The sequence below is a fragment of the Hippopotamus amphibius genome, chromosome X (assembly GCF_030028045.1).
Source record: "Hippopotamus amphibius kiboko isolate mHipAmp2 chromosome X, mHipAmp2.hap2, whole genome shotgun sequence".
NCBI classification, from domain to species: Eukaryota; Metazoa; Chordata; class Mammalia; order Artiodactyla; family Hippopotamidae; genus Hippopotamus; species Hippopotamus amphibius.
In genome coordinates, this window is record NC_080203.1 from 122385779 (window position 1) to 122400966 (window position 15188).

The 15188-nt window shown below is 42.2% G+C and overlaps 1 protein-coding gene across 3 annotated transcripts in view; it reads right to left on the minus strand.

The window, feature by feature from the left end:
* Nucleotides 1–15188, minus strand: part of REPS2 (RALBP1 associated Eps domain containing 2) — a 202110-nt gene that overhangs the window by 65150 nt on the left and 121772 nt on the right. For 2 of the 3 annotated variants that reach the window (XM_057719141.1, XM_057719140.1), the window contains exons 12-13: nt 13620–13665; nt 10316–10452 (exon numbers count right to left, since the gene is read on the minus strand). The exons of the other annotated variant lie outside the window; for it this stretch is intronic. In XM_057719141.1, coding sequence (XP_057575124.1) covers nt 10316–10452; nt 13620–13665 — 183 coding nt within the window. The remainder of the gene's footprint in view (nt 1–10315; nt 10453–13619; nt 13666–15188) is intronic. 3 annotated transcript variants of the gene reach the window in all.

Here is a 15188-nt window from a genome sequence, read left to right on the forward strand (position 1 = left end):
TTGTATAAACAGAGGGACTTAGACCCTTACCTCACACTATATACAAAAATCAAATCAAAATGGATTAGAGATGTGAATGTAAGAGCTAAAATTATAGCACTTTTAGAAGGAAACAAAAGATCTTCAAGACCCTGGGTTGGGCAAGTATTTCTTAGCTCTGACACCAAAAGCACAATCCGATCAGGAAAGAATTAAAAAACTGCACTTCATCAAAATTCAAAACTTTTGTGCTTCAGAAGACAACATTAAGAAAATGAAAAGACAAGACACAGGCTGGGGAAAATGTTTGCAAATAACGTATCTGATAAAGGACCTGTATCCAGAATATACAAAGAACTCCAGAATATACAATTCAACAAGAAGACCAACACCCAATTTAAAAGTCAGCAAATGATTTCAGCAGATATTTCACCAAAAAAGACATAAGAATCACTAACAATCACATGAGAAGACACGCAATAGCATTAGTCATCAGAGAGAAATTCAAATAAAAAACCACAATGAAATACCACATCATACATACTAGAATAGCTATAACATAAAAGATAATAATAAGTGTTGGTGAATGTGTGAAGAAATAGTAAGCACTGCTGGTGCGAATGTAAAATAGTATATGCACTTTAGAAACCAGTTTCTTAAAAAGTTAAACATAAAATGTAGCATACACCCAGAATTCCACTTCTAGGTATCTTGCCAAGAAAAATGAAAACATATGTTCACACACAGACTTTCATGCATTCAAGTCCTGACATCATTACTCATAATAGGCAAAAAGAAAAAACAACTCAGATGTCCACTGAACTGAAGAATGGATAGACAAAATGTGGTACAGCCACACAATGAAATACTATTCAGCAATAAAAAGAAATGAAACGCTGATACATGCTACAATGTGGATGACCGACCCTCAAAAACATTATACAAAGTAAAGGAAGTCAGATACAAAAGATCCCATATTGTATGTTTCTATTTATATGAAATGTCGATAAAAGGCAAATCTATAGAAACAGAAAGTAGATTAGTAGCTGTCTGGGACTGGGCATTGGGATTAACTCTAAGGCATAAAGGGATATTACTGGCTTGCTGAAAATGTTCTAAAACTGGATTATGGTGACAGCAGCAAATTTTCATAAATTTACTAGAAATCATTGAGTTGTTCACTTAAAATAGATTAACTTTATGCTCTGCAAATTATACCTCAATAGTTCTTTTCTTTAAATTGAAGTAAAGTCGGGACTTCCTGGTGGCGCAGTGGTGAAGACTCTGCGCTCCCAATGCAGGGGGCCCAGGTTCGATCCCTGGTCAGGGAACTAGATCTCACATGCTGCACTAAGAGTTCACATGCCACAACTAAGGAGCCCAAGTGCCACAACTAAGACTCAGCACAACCAAATAAGTAAATAAATAAATATTAAACTAAAGTTGATTTACAATGTTGTATTACTTTCTGGTATACAGCAAAGTGATTCAGATATACACACACACATATACATATATATGTATATGTGTGTGTGTATATATATATATATTCAGATTCTCTTCCATTATAGGTTATTACAGGATATTTAATATAGTTCCCTGTGCTATACAGTAGGACCTTGCTTACTCAGTATTTTTTTAAAAGCTAAGAATGGGGAAAAAGTATAATTAATCATATTAGAATATGGGTGAAACAAGATGGGCCATAGTTGGTATTCGTTGAAGCTACAGGTTCAGTATTGTATTCCCTGTTTTATACATATATCTAAGGTTTTTGATAATAATTTTTTAAGCATTAAAAAAATAGGTATATTCCTAACATCTCCAAGTATTTATGAAGGCAAAACTTCCTTTCCTGTCTCCCTAAAGTACCTCAGGGAAATGTGTCCAACACTGTAAATCACATAGAAGGAAACACAGGAAAATGATATTAGTTTCTTGCATATAGTGGGCACTGAATTTATTCTTTAATATATTTTTAAACTTTAGATATTAATTAGTGTTATTACCTATAGAAAAACAGTAAGGCATGCCCCCCAAATTAAATTAATGTAGATTGCTTTCTCTGATACTAAATCTGTTGCAACAAAGACTGAACAAAGATTCCCCATCTTCAAAGGATTGTGATGGAGAACAAAGCAATTACATTCTTTGGATCTCAGTCTCCTAGCCTGTAATATATTAGAGTTGGCCAAGATGACAAGAGAACTCAAGTTCTCTTTCAGCACTGACATTCTATGATTCTAGAACTGATTTGCCAGTGTTTACCAATAACTCCTTGTTCCTACACCATGGGATATGTGACAAGGGTTAATTAGGTCTCAAACGGAGACACAGACAGAGTTGAATAACAAAAATACATAAGATTTAACTTCAGTGAAAGTCAAGTTCCATTTCTATTATATTTACATAAATGTATTTCTCCTAATCATTTCACTATTAAACTCCTTAAATCACCAGCTGTGTGTGTGTCTGCAAGCACATGCACGCATACACAGGTGTGTGTGTTGGAAGGAAGGCAGGCAGGCAGGCAGGCAGGCAGGCAGACAGGCAACCTGGAAAAAGATTCTATTGAAACTGTCTCTTTTCCATCATGAATTTTTAAAAGATGACGTATAGTCAAACCAACTTTTAGTCTTAAACATTTCAAAATGAGTTTGTGATGACTACTTCACACCAAAGTTTCTTAATCACCCCACAACCTTCTGCAATCCGTATTAACTCTACCATGCCAACGGACTACTCTGACTTCCTACGAACTGCTTCTCCCCTAGTCTCCATTCTCTTTAGCCAGTCGGCAGACTTTAGACTTCCGGTCTCCACTTTCTCCTGAAATACACTCCTCCCTGGGTATGCCAGGCCATGGTACTGTGTCCCTTACTGAATTCATGTACTCTAATAGCTTCAGGTCCAGTTGTCAAGACAAAGGAATCTAGTGATTACACAGAAGGTCCTGAAGAGTTTTGAGGAGGGAGGTGACACATCATAGTTGTGCTCAAAACAATTAATCCTGTTGCTCTATGAAGTAAAGAACGAAGCAAGCAAACCAGACTGGAGATTACTTTAGTAGCCTCCCAGGCAACTGGTAATAAAAACTGAACCAAGTCAGATATCAAAGGAAGAGCAATAGAATTTGACTTCAAAAATCATATCTACCCTTCAAAGATTAGCTTCACAGTCTGCACGTCCTCCTCCTTCCTACCAACACATCCACAGATCATCCTAGTTAGAAACCACCCAGACTCAGCACCCTTCTCACATATAATTGTAACACTGATCGGCAGGATGTGGCCATATCCATGGAATTCTCCACAGTACCAAGCATACAGTTAAGTGCTAAGTAAGTATTGGTTAAATGAATAGGACACTTTTCCTGGTCACCAGTACTGAAGTCTATTTCAGTTTTCATACAATTCTATACACTCAAATGCATATAAGGAATTTAGTGATATATTGAGAATTAAATTGTTTCATGGTACTCTTCAGCTCCCAAGTTTTATATGGGTCATAAGGAAAATGTCCAACAATAGGAAAAAGGTTAAATAAGCCACAGACCAATTTAGTAAAGGTAAAAGAAATACAACAGAGTATCACCATTTTGCAACTACCAATGAAGTCACGGATCTAAGCAGTGGTTTGCTAGAAACAGCTCATACCATTTGTGAGAGCCAACTGTGCAGATCTGTCCCAACCCCACATTCAGTGACCCATCAGTAAGAGTGAAATTGCCCACGGTAAGAATGTTTACTCCATAAAAACTGACAATCGCTAGTTGTTAAACATTTACTAACATGCCACTAGATGCAGGCAATGGTGATCAATACCTGATAAAACCATTATTTGAAAGGCTGTTGGGGATCCTTATCGTAATGGATGAATCAGGCTAATACTGCGTGAACCCACTGATCAATCAAACATGACACAAACAGAGGCATTAGATGCTAATGTGACACAATAGGAAGTACACAGTATCACTTGCAAGTCTTCTTGCCAAAAACAGAATCTGATTCTAATCAAGTCCAGACCTATCTACTCGTTTATAGGAAATATAGGTGATGGAAGAACAGAGAACAAGCCAAATACAGAACGTGGAAATGTCTACAGGGTGGATGATTGTCTTTGAATGAATGAATGAATGAATAGCATGGGAGGGGTTGAAGAAGGACCCTATCAATAAAAAGAGACTTAACAGATGGCAAAACAAGTACAATATGCATGTTACCCTTGTTTGGATCCTGACTGGAACAAGCCACTATAAAAAGACATACTGGAGACAATTCAGGGAATCTGAATGCTGGCTAGATATTAAATCATATTAAGAGATTATTCCTAATTTTGTTACATATGATAAAGGCTTAGTCATTTTTTAAAAGGCCTTATCTGTTAGAGATACATATATTTATGTATAAAACTATACACTATCTGGGGTTTGCATCAAAATAACATGAGGATAGGGGTTCTCTACTTTTACACACATTTGAAATTTTCCACAATACAGGTTTTAACAGAGTAGCCAGTGTATAGAACACATATAAAAAGAATGACAAAATTACCAGTACTGACATACACATATCTCCAAGAAATAACGTAGCATGAAAAAGCGTGGGGGAAACATGCACAGCGTGATGGCAATTATTTTAAATACAAAAAAAAATGATGTCATAGCTACACATATACATTAATAAGCACACTAGAAAATATCAGAGAAATACATTCCCAGGGAGGACACTGGGCTTGGTGGGGATGAGGTTAAGGGACACATCCGTAATGTATGAATTTTATACATGAGAAAGTATTTTTCCATTACTCAAATGAGTTTTATAAGCATTTTAAAAATAAAGGTTATACTAACATTTCCCACTGCATCTTCCAGAGATTCCAGTCCTGTTCCTCCCCACACTCCCTCTTCGCTAAAGCACTCAGCCAGCAGGGAGGGCTGTAAAACTGGACGGTGGATCTAAAAGAGAAAGCACCCTGCCCAATGGCAGGACGGGCTGCACCCTCACCTCGGCAAGCCTCTGTAAACCTCCAGCTTTTTGTCTTCTACAGATACAAATCATACACTGTGCTACTGTAGAAACTCTCACATAATTTACTGGAAAAAAAAGAAACCCCTATAAATAGAGAACAGAACAGGAAAAGGCAAAAAGAAGCCAAAGACAGACAGTACACTGCAACCACAGCTTCCAAACGCTGAGGCTGGCGTTGAGTTTTGGATGAACACGCTGAACACCGGCACAGACAAGCCTGAAGCCCCTGGACTGTATTTTTATCTCCAAAAATGTTCACTGAGCCCAACAGCCGGTTCACATCTACTTTTCTATGTTTTAATGAACTTCTAGACTTCAAATCTCACGACAAAGCAACACTATACCTTTCATAAAAGCCAACACCTTTTATCTATCAACTACTGAGAAGCCCAAGGGGAAAACCTTAATGCTCTTGTCACTATGAATTCTGAGTGTGTTACTTCTCACGATAGACCCCTCCATTTTGAGCAGGCCTGAAAGCAAGGATTCAGGTCTAGAAAGCTGGAAGGCATTCTCTGGCCCTTCAAAGACAAATGACTGCAGTGGCAGCCAACTGCCCAGATCTGGAGATGAGTCAGTCCTCAGCTGGCTGGTGACGAAGGGTGAGGCCTGCGACCAACAGAAATAATAGCCATTGTGCCTTCTACCCTCTCTTAAGAATTCAGTCTGCAGCAGAGGCAGCTGAACAGAGAGAGACATGCCTAGTAAATATCTGACCAAGTAGACAAGTTGGGAGAGGCAAATAGGGTAGAGAGAAGAGAAATACTTGTCCCTTCTTGAGGCAGCAGAGCATAGGCTCCAGCATTGGACTGCATGAATTCAAGCCTTAGCTCCACCATCAACTAGCTCCATGACCAGGATATGGATGTACCATAATTTCTTAACCATGGAGTGAACGTTTATTATCAGTATGTCTAAAACAAAGAGAGGACATTAACTACCCATGGGCAGATACTACCCATGGATGTATCTTCTTTGGCTATCGTAATGGGTTTTAACATGTGGTTCTCAATGTCCTTGGCCATATGGGATGGGTGAAAGAGCTGTCCACCAAGATCCACTCCCCTCTCTTAAAGTAAGCAGGGTGGCACTGGGAAGTGGTGGCCCTGCCAGGGACTTCCTTTCCCACTGCCTGGCAGCTAGCTCTATCTGCGGGACTAAGTTCCCCCAGTTAGATTTATGTGGACATGGTGAAGGTTCCTGGTCTGAAGCTCTAAAGGAATGGTTATGTTTCCCCCACACAATCTCCGTCCCTTCTGCCAGGCAGAGGCTCAATGGCTGGACAGAGCTGTGTGTAGCACTGAGGCAGCTGGCTGCCACTATGGAAACCTCGAGCTGCAAACCCATGGCTTTGGAGGAGGCAGGGCAGTGTCAAGAGTGGGAGGAGGCGAGTTCCCATCCCACACAGTGGAAAAGAAGAAACCCTTTTAGGAGGGGGGTTGGGAAAAAGCCTTATGAAAACAACTGTTTCAATGAGGAAAAAGAGGTTACAGCTCTAAAAAGTATCATCTTTGCTGTCTGGTTTTTCTTACAGGAACTTCAGTAATAAAACATGTTACATGGCTCTAAGTATAGAGCTATAAAATCTAAACCTCACTGAGCAAGTCCGGGGTTTGACTGCCTCTAGATTTCGCACGCTTGCATCATCACTGCCTTAGACCTTCTTGCACATTTTTTTCTCTCCAACAGAGCAGCTGCATGGGACTGTGAGAGGGTGGCTCCACGGCCTGATCAGCTATGACAAAGGCAAGCTCCCTTTTCCACACAGCGATCCTATTATGCCAGCTTCTCCCTGTGAAAGCACACGCTTTAGGTGTAATGCCAGCACCTACCTATCTCGAGCCCTGGGATAGTCGAGGCTCCTGTAAATCACATGTTCACACCCTATTTGCAGATATCAGGGTTAAAGCCAACTGTCCCACACTGCCATTTTTAAAAACATCAGCTTCAAGGTTGTATAGCCAATTCGCTTTGCTGTGCAGTATAAATTAACACAATATTGTAAAGCAACTATACTCCAATAAAAAAAATGTTTAAACATTAGCTTCATTTTCTTTCCAACTCAAGTTCACATCTTATTTCAACGCACATCACCCTTCCCTGTTTTCTTTACTTTTCCTCATTCTTCTATTGTTATAAACAGGATGGCCTATGTAGCGTCTGTCTTAAGTGATAAAGTTAGCCAAAAGATGGGGTACTGGGGGCTGGAAGGACATGGACCCCATGAAGGAGCAGGTCAGCTTAGCTTCCCCAAGGCCACCTTCATATTCCCAAGTACTTGAGAACCTCATAGGAAAAATGAAGAGGAGACAAGTGGTCCCTGTGGTCAGGCAAAGAGCAGGAGCACCAGAAGCTAAGTGTGCCTCCAAACAGTAATTCACAAGAGAAGAAATATTAATGTCCAATAATGATATGAAATGATGTTCAGGCTCACTAGGAATCAAGGGAATGCAAACGTTTGCCTATCAGATAGGTAACGATTAAAAAGATGAAGATTAGCCAGTGCTGGTGAGGGTGTGAGGAAACACTCTCAGGCAATGTTAGCATTGGGTTAATAGGTACAAGTTTTTGACAGCACAGCTTGACCACCTGTACCTACACTTCAAAGGTATATGGCCTTTGACTCGGCATCTCCAACTTCAGCCCAAGAAAATAAGTAGACGAAGAAACAAAGATACAAATAACCTGTACCTTGTTTATGAAATGAGGGCAGAGAGAGGTGGGAGTGGGGGGAGCCTGGAGAAGAGAGGTCCATGCCTTTGAGGGGGGAGAGGAGAGAAGCTGAAACGGGAGGGCAGGAGAGGCGAGCAGCATGTGAGCATGAGAGAGGACTATGAGGGAGACACAGGAGCAGGAGGAGGGGGGAGACAGGGAGAGAGAACCCCCCCCCATGCGGCACGATCCACAGCATCACACAAGCACGAAGAAATGACGCAGCCCCTATTATGAAGTTGCAAGAGGGTTAATCAGGAAGCTCAGGATACAGGACAGCAAGCACGGTGTGACCCAGCTTAGCTGGAGTGACACATAAAGACCAGTGCAGCAGAGGGGTGACTACACAGGCACCACGGTTCTCACTGAGGGGGCTGTGGTCACTGATATCGACTCTACCTTGCGCTTCCCTAGCTTGTCAGAATTTTAGTAAGTAATTTCTAGCAATAGGCAATGCCCTAAAATTCTACACAGTTTAGACAGATGCTTGTACTTTCCTGTGGGAATTAACCCACAGGCAAATAAATGAAGTAGATGCAGTGGTACCACCTGCTCTTCATACTGCAGAAACACTATGCTCCTCGTGTGATCAATTTAAACTGCTCATTAAAATTTCATTTGTGTAAACCTGTACTGGAAAGACAACGGAATTAAGCTCTGAATATAGATGTCACCCACCTAGCTACTCTTTGGCACTTATCAAAATCAAAATACTTTTCCCTTGAAGTCATATCAACATCGGAGATGTAAAGAGAAGCCGTCTGAATTCAGGCTCTCCTGAAAGCAGCCCCTACCATGGGGACGCGGGAGCAGGCATTTGATTTGGGCATGAGGCAAGCATGACAGGGCAGGAGGGCAGCAGGCCCAGACAAGGTGTGTTAATGAAGGAGCTACTGCCATAGGCGACCCGTGGCTCGGTCCCTCTGCAAGCCATCCTGTGGCCTGCAGGGAACAAGTCGCAGAACTGTCCCACCGTGGGGTCAGGGAGTCGGGGGCTTTCCTCAGACCCCCTCTCCCCGTCGGTCTTCTGGTCTTCCGTGGGAGTGAGTGCCTAGAGGCCGAACATGGCACCACCTGAATGACATCTATTATCTCATCAACACCCTGTAATTCTCTGGAGGGTTGGCCGGGTTTTCGAGATTAGGAATCTGAGATGCAGAAAAGAGTAAGCCACTTGCTGAAAATCAGGTAGTTAATAAGCAGTTGAGCTGGATTCCAAATTCAGTCTTTTCCCTCCAACTCTAGGGTGCCATGCGGTAAAGGCCACAGCCCATCCATTCTCCAGCATAGCTGGCACTCCTCGTGGGGAGAGAGAGAGGCAGCCTGAGGGAGGCAGGGTATGTTTCCAGCCCCTCTCCCTGCAAGGAAAATGTTATGGCGATCTCTGCCCAGATTGTTTCAATCTTCTTGCATCCACAGAAAACTCTTCTAGGTCATCATCCACCAGCCATGTGAAATTTTTATAGCATTGTCATCCTTGGCTACTCCCATCCCAAATACCAGTTACTATGAAATTATGCCAGAATTTCGATCAAAGTATGGGGAAAAATTCAAGACAAATTTTTATCTGATGGACTCATGGCAGAGAATCAAATTTCATAGACAGTTCCAGATTCTGGTATATTAAAAAACAATCTATAACTTTACTATGAGGAGAGCACTTTATTAGAACAAATAAAACATGCTGAGCTCTGCTGGGACACAGGGGTCATGCTAATGTGTGAGCCAAGGAGAGTCTTTTCTTGCTTTAGTAGAAAAGATAATCATCTGCAAATCACTAGCATCTGAGGTTGGCTTGATTTAAAATGCACAGAGACATAGAGAAAGTTCCAGGAAATCATTGTATTTATAGCTTGCCTGCATTAGTCAGTGGAAAGGCCCTTGCGGCTCCCAAAATAACACTTGGGACAGCAGCTGTATGCTAGCACCTTCACTCACGTGAAGGCATGGCTCCCATCTGTGGTTCCGCAGGCTCCCCAGGAGGATGGCTCCTCTTCATAGGGAGCCAGGAGAGCAGACAGGCCCCCCTACCCTCCCCACCTCCGGCTCAGCTAGCTGTACAGCAGCTGCCTCGAGCAAGTCCCATCCCCAGAAGCTCCAGAGCAGCCCAACTGAAGGAGACCTTGCCCTAGATGCCCACACCCAACAGCGAACCATCAGTCAGATTTAGAAAGCGAGGCCCCTTAAGCATTAAAGCCTGGAGGACACAGGATCTTCACCAGAAGGATAAACTGCAGAAAATTCCGGCCAGGCATTGTCACTGAGACTTTTCCCAGAAGAAGGCATGAGTGTCCGAGGAAATGACGATGGCAACCCCGGCCACACACTCAGTGCACTGTCTGGGGATGAAGCGTTTCATCCTCTGGGTATAGAAATTCATAATTTCTGGTCCACAGCACGTGTGGGCAAGGCTCCAGACACATGTGGTATCTATGTGCCTAGAGGGGCCTTCCCTCCCGAGGACACCCCAGCCACGTGAAGGCCAGCTGGGCCCGGTTTACTTGTTCTCTGAACCCACAGAGGCCTCTGTGGCAACACCCATCCACTGACTCCAACAGGAAAGGGAGGGGCTGGGGTGCAGAGGGGAACTTCACCTGGCACACTGGGCTGGAAGACTTTATTCAGATCCAAGGAGGAGGCTCTGGAATGAGTTTTCTGTGGCCGCGGTGGCGGGGTGGGAGGGTCCTCGCCCCTTTTCGTGGCCTCTTCTATGGAGGTGCTAGAGTAAGATCTGCAGCAAAATAAGGCAAGGTCAGAAGGGAGACAGCAAAGCTTTACTCTCTGAAGTTGGGCTGAAACGGAAAATATCCACAAAAGTCAAAGTGACTGCCAAGGCCTGCTGAGCTCCCAGAGCAGCCATGCACTGCTGTCCCCTGGACGCCACACCAGCTGCAACAAGCACCCAATCCCCAACCCTGAGTCACAACCCTTTTTAACCTCTTTGCTCTTATTATACCTTAGACCTAAACTTACCCCAGAGGAAACGCTTTCTGTAAGTTCAAATCCATTTCTACTGGAATTGTTAAAAAGAATAACATGTAAATCCTTCTGCTTAGGTACTTCCATATTTTAATAGAAGGGCTTCCTAGTATTAACTGATCACAGAACTTTACTCCTGTTTACATGCAAATGTGATAACAGGCACATATGGAACTGGGACAGATAAACTGAGAGTAAGAATCAAATGTTCAACGGACTATGCCACGGATGAAATTCAGGAAAGGAAAACACACATCAATCAGACTGAGGGACCTTGGTTGTCTTACCATGAGAAATATGGATTTGGGGAAATTTTCAAAGCAAAAGCCTCCTCTTAACCTTCTCCCTCAATCTGTAACAAGGCAGGAGCTAACTAAGCAATTTCTGAGATCGTAACTCCAATTAATGGCATTTAATGAAAAGGAACTAGGTAGGTTGCTAAAGATCAAATAACTAGAAAGCTACATAGGTTTCACTCAAACTCCAGTCTCAGTTTCTAAATTCCATTTTTAAAATGTCCTGACACTGCCTATGAGCCAGGGAAGAAACCTTTGGGCGGGAGCAGCTAGACTATTTATTAGAGCCCTACTTATTTTCTGAATTAATTCAACTCCGTACATTAGTCTATTGCTTAGGAATAAATTTGTGGATGAGTTCCCAATATGGCTTTCTAAGAAGCGCATGTGTATGTCTTACATCTATTCTATTCAGCTTCTGAGCTAACTTCATATCAAAGAAGAAAATGACCTTTGAGTCAGAGAGGTGTCTTAGAGACAGATTAGCCTCAGAAAAGTGTCTTGGTATTGAGCTATTACGGTGGCACAGGAAATTAGAATCTATTACTATTAAGTAAATTCAGTTCTTGGTAAAGCTGGTTTTGACATAAGTTCTTATTTTCCTGAATAACCTCCTCAAGTTTTCTTTGTGGTAGTCCAGAGTTTTCTTTATCATGTAAGGTTGCAATGTTTAATAAAGCCACCATAATGGCATGTGACATGCTCTGGGGTGGTCCCTGTAACACAACTGGAAAGACAGACAAGGCAAAGGCAGGCAGGAACTAACAGGAAGACTGCTCTGATCCTTTCAACCAGAATAAAAGGGAATCCACTGAAAAGGACAACAAAGTTTTCAAATGGGAACTCTTGATTAAAAAAGGAAATTAGAGACCCTGGCTAGAAAGAACTTTCTATGCCAGATATAGCTCTAGTGACATTTTCCACTCAAGAAAGAAAAAATAATGTGTGTGTGTATAAATCATGTGTGCGCGTGTGTGTATATACATACATGCATACACTTGAGCACACGATCTCATACTACATCTTATTCCATTTTAATTCCATATATAACCTGTGTATTTATATTTTTATATGGGAAGTTAAATGAATATCCAATAAGTGATACTGTAAAACTATGACTGCAACCAATTAAAACACAAATGTGCAGGGAATCAACAAAATGATGAATGCAGCAGTGTTAGAAAGGTGATTTCCCTTTCCCTTATATTTCTACAAAACTTTATTATTCTAAAAAGGAGGATGAAAATAATTTGATTCTCATGGTCTCAGTAAAGACCCAGCTGGGTGTAGTGAAAATAAAAACATCCATATTAGACCAAGAGACCAATCCCTAGAAGAATAATATATAAAATTTAGCCAGAGATATTAATAATAGAATGTGACTGAGATTTTGTCATTTCCCTCGATTTGAGAGAGCGAGGAAGACAGCGGAAGTAATACTGTGAGGTTCAATTTCTGCCATTCTGAGAAGGGTTTGCCTACTATGAAGGCAGATAAATGTTACTATTCCTACATCCTGAAGCCAGCACAGACCAATATGTAAGAGATCCATTCATCCTTTAAAAACAGGATAAGTAAATATGGTGGCCAGAGAGGGAAATAGGGACTATACCTTTTTTTTTCCAACCAAAATGAATTAGTGTCTATTATTTTAAGAAATATGAACATAGATATCTGTACCTTCTATAAACAAGGAAACAAAACTCTAACTTGGAAAATCCAGACATAAAAGATAAACTAAGGGATAACTCTTTGACTTTCAAGGAGACAAGAATTCCTTAAATGGCAGTATTTTAAGCATACAAAATATGATCAGATTCAAATTCACTTTCTCAGGAATACATCTAGTAGCCAAAGGAAGAAAAAAGTCACTAAGAGCCAAAGCAAAACTTGGAAAGCACACATGTAGCGTAACACACATGTAACACACCTGTCTCCCACTGCAGTCTACCGATGAAGAGCAGCCTCAACACCATTTCCCCTCTTTGAGGTTCTAATAGTTCTACCAGCGTCTCTGTATTTCACTTCGCTCCTCCCTTCTGATGTCTGACATCAACCACAGCGCTGCCTTACTGGCTCTCCTTCTTCTACTAGCCTCTACTGACTTAAAAACTGTGAAGCTGAGAACAGGCTCTAAGAGGATGAAACAGACCATAAGCACTGCTTAACCAAAGTTTCGAGCCTCACTGACATCGTGGAAACATTTTCATTCCCTACTCTAGATTTTATCCCCCAGACTTATTTTTTGGTGTTCACCTTGTCACAATAGGAAGTTTCAGTGGTACTTATCTTTTAACCATACTCTCCTCTTTCCAAAGCTACTTTCCCCCCTATTCGTTATCATCCTGCAGCAACCGGGTCACATCACATGGCCCCTTCTTCATGTCAGGCGGCCAGAGAGCAGCAGCCCCTCTTCCAGCACCAAAACACACAGAAACCAAGAGCCTCCCTGGCCACACTGCAGGCTCCAGTCAGGCCCCTCGTGATGAGTGAACTCACCCATATTCTTAGCTTCAAATGGAAGGGAAAAGGGGATCGTGGGTTAGGTTTTGGGTTGGGGGGTTTATTTCTAGTCAGGGACAGCGCACAAAGGGCATTGAAGCAGAAATTAAACAAACACTACCTGGATCTTGGTCTTGCTTTGAGACTGTTGCAATCCTTAGGAGTAGCTGAAACAGAGATTAGTTGCTGTTTGCTTGGGTTTCATGTCTGCAGTTAAACACATTTATAAGCAGCACCTAGGCTAGTACAGAACACATCAACAGGTAAACATGAGGTACAGGTATCCGTGTGGAAAGGTCGACCACTTCCACATTTTCGTGATTCCATAATTTTATTTCTAAAGCTAAAGGCACAATTAAGAGCAAAGAAAAACCAACACATTTTTTCCTTTCATCAGAGCACTAGCCATGAAGACATTCTCAAAGTTGATTAGTGAAGACAGTCCAGGCTAAATAAACAACTCTCTCAACAGGTTATCTATTTATATGATGGGTTCAGACTTGAGAGTTTCTTGGTCTATCACAACAGTCCAGTAATAACACATTTTGAAGCAGTCTCCCCTGAAGGCTAGGGAGAAATCTATTGGGCTACATTAAGATTTTCTTAAATTACACCACCAGGACAGCATGACCACAAGAAATCAAAGCCCCACAACTAAGCTGAAATGAACTATGCAGCTTTTCTTATAAGGAAATATTCTTGTGTCCCAAATCATACATAGAATATTATGGAGTAAAATCATTAAAATATTGGGTTGGCCTGAAAGTTCGTTTGGGTTTTTCATAACCTCTTACAGGAAACCCCGAACGAACTTTTCAGTCAACCCAATATTTTGGCAGCCACACAACTTCTCCTTCTCCAATTCCCATCGAGAACTAGCTTGCTCACTACTGGCACGCATGGAGCCTACCTTCCCATTATAAACTGTTGCGAGTAAGGAGAAATATTTACAAACACATTAATCCTCTTTCTACGTTTTCAATCCTCTGTGGAAGACAACTTTAGAAACCACTAGCTGTGCTGAGGTTTTGCAAACAGTGCAAATTTGTCAGCATAAAATGTCATAAAAATTCACAGAAAAGGTGCTACTAACTAGGAGCAAGGAGAATATAGTTTGTACATTGTTTGCACAAATTTTTCCAAAATGATGTCTCAAAGCATGATGCCATCCTCGTTTACATTACTCCAAAGATAAAACCCCTCCTTGGTATGAAGCATGCTGGGTTTCTGATGATCATTAAACTCCTCGGGTTAGATAAGCAGGGCAGAATGCGGAGCTGAGGTGCCAACAAGGCACAAAACAAACTAGCAACACACATCCCCTTAGCTACAGTCAGCTGCAGAAGACGTGCACTGCTCCCAACCGAAGCACTCTGGCTTCTTGGAGTGAGGACATAACCACCTTTCGACTGCTAACCACTGAGAGGCTGCCGGAGCGCCGAGGAGCACAGGAGGCCTGGGCAGCGTGAGCCTGCCTTGCCTGGTCTCCTGCAGCCGCTCCGGCACCCGCACACGGATGGACAACCACCTCCCCTCCTCCAGCCCCGGGGTAGCAAAGGATGGCGGCCCAAGAGAGCCTCTCCTCCAGCCGAGCAGGTTGCCCAGGCGCTGGGCGGATGATGCAACCCCAACTCACCACGGGGCGGAGGGCCGTCCACGGCTGCTGGCTCCAGCCCGCTACTCTCAGGCC